The sequence below is a fragment of the Microtus ochrogaster genome, chromosome 21 (genome assembly GCF_000317375.1).
Source record: "Microtus ochrogaster isolate Prairie Vole_2 chromosome 21, MicOch1.0, whole genome shotgun sequence".
Lineage (NCBI taxonomy): Eukaryota > Metazoa > Chordata > Mammalia > Rodentia > Cricetidae > Microtus > Microtus ochrogaster.
Window position 1 is genome coordinate 32,269,709 of NC_022022.1, and position 5,000 is coordinate 32,274,708.

Consider the following 5,000-nt stretch of genomic DNA (forward strand, 5'->3'; position numbering starts at 1 on the left):
AGAAACCCTGTCTCGAAAAACCAAAAAAAAAAAAAAAAGAGTTATTTCTAAACAAAGGGGGGTGGAGAAAAACCAAAACCCAAAGCAGAGAGACTTGTGAGGAGATGGCATTTGGTTTACCAGAAGTGTTTTTTCTCCCTCCTTCTGCTCAGGCGTTTACCTCGTCTGTGATGAAGGAAACATCATATCTCTGGAGCACAGTGGTAGCCAGGTGGCTGACAGGACCTTCTCCAGCCTCCGCATACTTCAAAAGGAGCGGGATGCCTTCGGGAAGCAAGGCATTCTTCAGAGCCAGCAGGTACATCATGGTGTCCTCCTTTTTCTCTGGCTTTTCAAGTCCTCCCAGGATTAGCTTCTTAGCTTCCACCACTGCCTACAACAGCACACACCTCAGACAAATGCCCAGCGACACGTGCAGACAAGAAAACATCAGCTTTTAGGAACCTTGCCTTGGCTGCCAAGTACAGTTTGCTAAAGGTACCAAGTCTTCTCAAAGGCATGCTAATGTGTTCTAGAGAAGCAGAGCACAATTAGTAATGGGCATTTAGTGTTTAACACACTCCAGACGCACAACGTCAGCACACTTCCAGACGAAGCTAAGTTATTCTACTTGGAGGAAACTTCCTCCACACCTCAAAGACAACTGTGGTTCCATATTCCCAGATCCCTTTGCTCATGGTTTAATACTACAGTATTCATGGGTGTTTGGGATCCTTAGACAAAAATCAAACAATATTTGCACGGCCTCTATGTGCACCCTCCTGCTTACTTGAGCAATCTCTAGAATATTTGTTGTGTTCTGTATAACGTGGCTGTTGGGTGAGTGGCTATGCTGTGTTGGGCACATGGCCACTGCATATGCATTTCCCCTCCCTGTTTTCAACCTACGGCTGGCTAAGTCTCAAACGGAGAATCCCCATAGGCAGGGGGCTCACTGTGTTGATATTTTTGTAGGTGCTAAACTGACAAGGAATACTTTGGGGGTGGTATGATATTCTGTGCATCTTTATATTAAAGGATTGCTATCATACCTAGTATAAAGTCAATGCTCAGTAAATAATGCTGACTGGGTGCTTTTATGTATGGATTTTGTGGTGTAGGAGGTTCTTCTGTTCATGTGTTGCTTTCATTGGTTAATGAATTAAAAAACTGCTTGGGGCCTCATATGGCAGAACTTAGGTAGTAGGCGGAGAAGACAGAACTGAATGCTGGGAGGAAGGAAAGCAGAGTGAGAGAAACCATAGATCCTCGGCCTCAGACAGATGTAGGTTAGAATCTCTGGTAAGCCACAGCCACGTGGCGATACACAGATTAATAGAAATGGGTTAAATTAAGATGTAAGAATTAGCCAATAAGAAACTAGAGCTAATGGGCCAAGCAGTGTTTTAATTAATACAATTTCCATGTTGTTATTTCGGGTGTAAGCTAGCCGGGTGGCCGGGACAAACAAATGGCCCTCCTCCTCCTCTCCTTACAACAATTTTGTCTTTAGCCACAATATTCAACACAGAAATTGATTTTAAAAATCAGCTATTTAGTAACTATTGAAGTTGAAAACATAGAGATCTTTCATTTTTCTAATATCTTAGATGCAATACCAACTTTGATTTCTGTCAAATCTGATAGTCATGTTCAGCATCCTTGTTGTTAGTGGTCCTATCTTGAATGCCTATTCTGCATTCTATCTTCAGCTGCTTCCTGTGGAACCATTTGGTATCAAGAATGATCCTCCATATGGTTTTTAATAGCAAGAATTTAGAAGAAAAAAGAAGTGCTGTCTTTCTTTAGCAGAAGAAAATAGGGACTGATGCTAGCTTATAATAAGAATAGGGAGGAAGGGGCTGTATATATTCAGCATTTTAACCTTGTGAAATAGGAAACAGGCTTTTATTGGATATTTGATGTGGATTCCCCTCTGTATGCTGTGAATATGTTTTATTACCATTGGTTAATAAAGAAGCTGCTTTGGCCTATGGCAGGGCAGAATAGAGCTAGGCAGGAAAACTAAACTGAATGCTGGGAGAAAAAAGGTTAAGTAAGAGACGCCATTTAGCTGCCAAAGGAGAAAAACACAGTAAACTTACTGGTAGGCCATAGCCTCATGGTGATACATAGATTAATAGAGATGGGTTAATTTAAGATATAATAGCTAGCTAAGAATATGTGTAAGCCATTGGTCAAACAGTGTTGTAATTAACATAATTTCTGTATGATTATTTGGGTCTGCAAAACAAACACACAGGTTCCATCTACAGATATTACTTTTTTTTTTAAAATTTTTTGAGACAGGGTTTCTCTCTAGTTATTGGTGCCTGTCCTGGAACTAGCTCTTGTAGACCAGGCTGGCCTTGAACTCACAGAGATCTGCCTGCCTCTGACGTCCAAGTGCTGGGATTAAAGGCGTGCACTACCACTGCCTGGTCAGATATTACTATATTTTAATCCACTTGGTTTTCCATATTTAGTTATATTCATGAAGTGAATTCTTTTCTCTTTTTTTAATGGGACAGATGAGAGATTTGATAGCCTACTCAGGCAAGCAAAGATACTTTAGCAGATATGACTAAAATACAAAGTTCTAGGTGATTAGTAGCAAGTAAATTCATATCAACAAAACTCACATACGAAGACTGTACTAATCATAGAAAAAGTTCCAATCAAGGAAGAAGCTGTAGTGTCCTACAAGTTCTAAGGACAAGAACTATATTATACACATTACTCAAAAGAGATAAAGAATATCATTCGATTGTGATAAAGGGTTGAGTCATCAAGAGAACAGTGAGAACTATAGACATACACACATGCAGCAACAGAGCATCTGAGATATGAAAGGGGACACACTACAACCCAAGAAACACACAGGACTTTACAGGTCACCCAGACAAAGTCAACAAGGAAACCTGACTTTCTTTTAAATGCATGCTATTGAAACCCAAGCTCCACTTGGGGCAAGCATATGTATCTGAGCCATACGCTTAATAATACATTGGATATCCTCTGAGATATGCAAACCAACAAATGCAACCAACCATATCAGCAGAGTGAAGGCCAAAACAATATGGTCATCTCAACAGATGCAGAAGAGACACGAGACAAAATGGTGCCTCCGGTTCTGATAAGGCTCTACAAATTAGGTGTAGAAGGAATGTACCACATGGTAAAAGCCATAGGTGGTGAATTCATAGCTAGCACACTACTGTGAAAAGCTGAAGGCTTCTCAGGAACAAGACAAGTGGCACTTACTTTGAGCTTGCAGCCTTCATTCTGGCACAGCTTCCTGACAAGGGCTCCAATGATGATCATAACTGTTTCTCGGATGTCGTTGCTTGCAAATGAGCCTTTGAACTTACTCTGTGGACAAGCAGAGATAGAACATGCCATCAGAACACTTCAGCATTCCAAAGGGACACTTTTGGTTAATAAAGTACATGCATTTAGGGAAATGATTCTGTGTTTCTAGACAACAAACCCAGATTTTTTTTTGAGACACTTAGAAACGTGCTGTCTAGTTTTGCATGAAGGATTGATTATTGGAATTTCCGATCTTATAAGGTGATCTTATTTCTAGTCTGTGAACCCCTCAGAGTTCAGGGGTTTGATTATTCAGGTTATTCGAGTCTTTATATGAACCAGGGACATCAATGTGTATGTAGCAACAGATGAAGAGTTTTGAAGTGAAAGTAATTTAACTGTTTATGGAAGCACCACAAAGACTCTCTGCTCCAGTGGTCTCTCCTTTGCCACATGTAAGATAGGTGGCCATAATCTTCAGACTGTCATAAAGCATAGGATGTGATGGTCACTAGACCTGCGAAGACCCTAAGTGCGAAGGTTTGCTGTGCTGCTGCTGACTGATGCACAGAAAAGAGACCAGCGAACTCAGAATGTGAGCGCTAGGAGGGCGTCTCTCTGGCCTCGTCTCGGACTGGATCCACTTTAAGGCCTCCCTACGCCCCAGGGGCTTGTGTTCATCATTTTTATTTTAGCGGTCCAGGGTCACCGTCTTTCCAGTATCCCTGACTTACAAGGAGGGCTCGAAGGAGTTCTTCGTCGGGGTGGGAGGCAAACCCACAGGCGTAGAGGAACCTCTCCTGGAGAACAATGCTGCTGTCGCTTTTGAAATCCAGGAAGTCCAGGATGGCTTCCAAGGCGGCAGGAGTCTGAGCAGAGGTGACAGCATCCACCAGCTGAGGCCTGTAAAGCAGGCATCTCTTCAGGTACCAGCGCTTACAACGGGATTGCTACAAATCTGTCACTCATTAACTTGAACTTCCTAGAGAAGTACATTTTTCCTTTGAACAAAAAGTATGAATAATACATTCTTCAAAAGACCTCTTAATTCACTTAAACTTCTCTGATTCTCTTTCTCTTTTCTCAGAACATACAAACTGCTACACTATGCTTGCCCAAGCAAAATACAACTGAAGATTTGTAGGTTAAAATTATGTGCATAAAATCATAAGTTAGGCTCAAAATGTTCTCTATGTGAGTAACACATACAATCTGAAGTGCCAGATTGAATACTTTTCTCTAATTAGATTTGTAAATATACACATTTCTCAAACACCTAGTTTAACCAAAGCACCATTACTGATAGAAAGTGGATAACTATTTTAAATTCATACGTAAGAGAGAAGTACTTTCCCTTTAGAAATAAAGACACCATGATATAGCGCTATTTTATCCACAACAAATGTGTTATTGTCTTCCACAGAAAGAGTCTAGTTAAAAACTAGCCACAAAAAATATCTTTGGTTACTTGAGTCTGGGCATGATAAAATTTGTAACTGATTTTTCATGCTAATAAACATATGAATGAATGTGAATATGAATAATGAATATAAATACTACATACTGAGCTTGTGCTCACAGTGGCTCAGTCCTGTAATTCTAGCACTAAGGAGGCTGAGGCAGGAGGATCAACCCAGGTTCAAGGCTAGCCTGGGCTACATACTAAGTTTCAGGATAGTCTGGACTACAGAGCAAAACTTTGTTGATTA

At 40.7% G+C, this 5,000-nt stretch overlaps 1 protein-coding gene across 1 annotated transcript in view; it reads right to left on the reverse strand.

Moving 5' to 3' along the window:
- Mttp (microsomal triglyceride transfer protein) overlaps positions 1 to 5,000 on the reverse strand; it is a 38,710-nt gene that overhangs the window by 16,389 nt on the left and 17,321 nt on the right. Inside the window, exons 9-11 of the mRNA XM_005357339.1 lie at positions 4,026 to 4,194; positions 3,244 to 3,351; positions 161 to 373 (exon numbers count right to left, since the gene is read on the reverse strand). Of these exons, the coding sequence (XP_005357396.1) occupies positions 161 to 373; positions 3,244 to 3,351; positions 4,026 to 4,194 (490 nt within the window). The remainder of the gene's footprint in view (positions 1 to 160; positions 374 to 3,243; positions 3,352 to 4,025; positions 4,195 to 5,000) is intronic.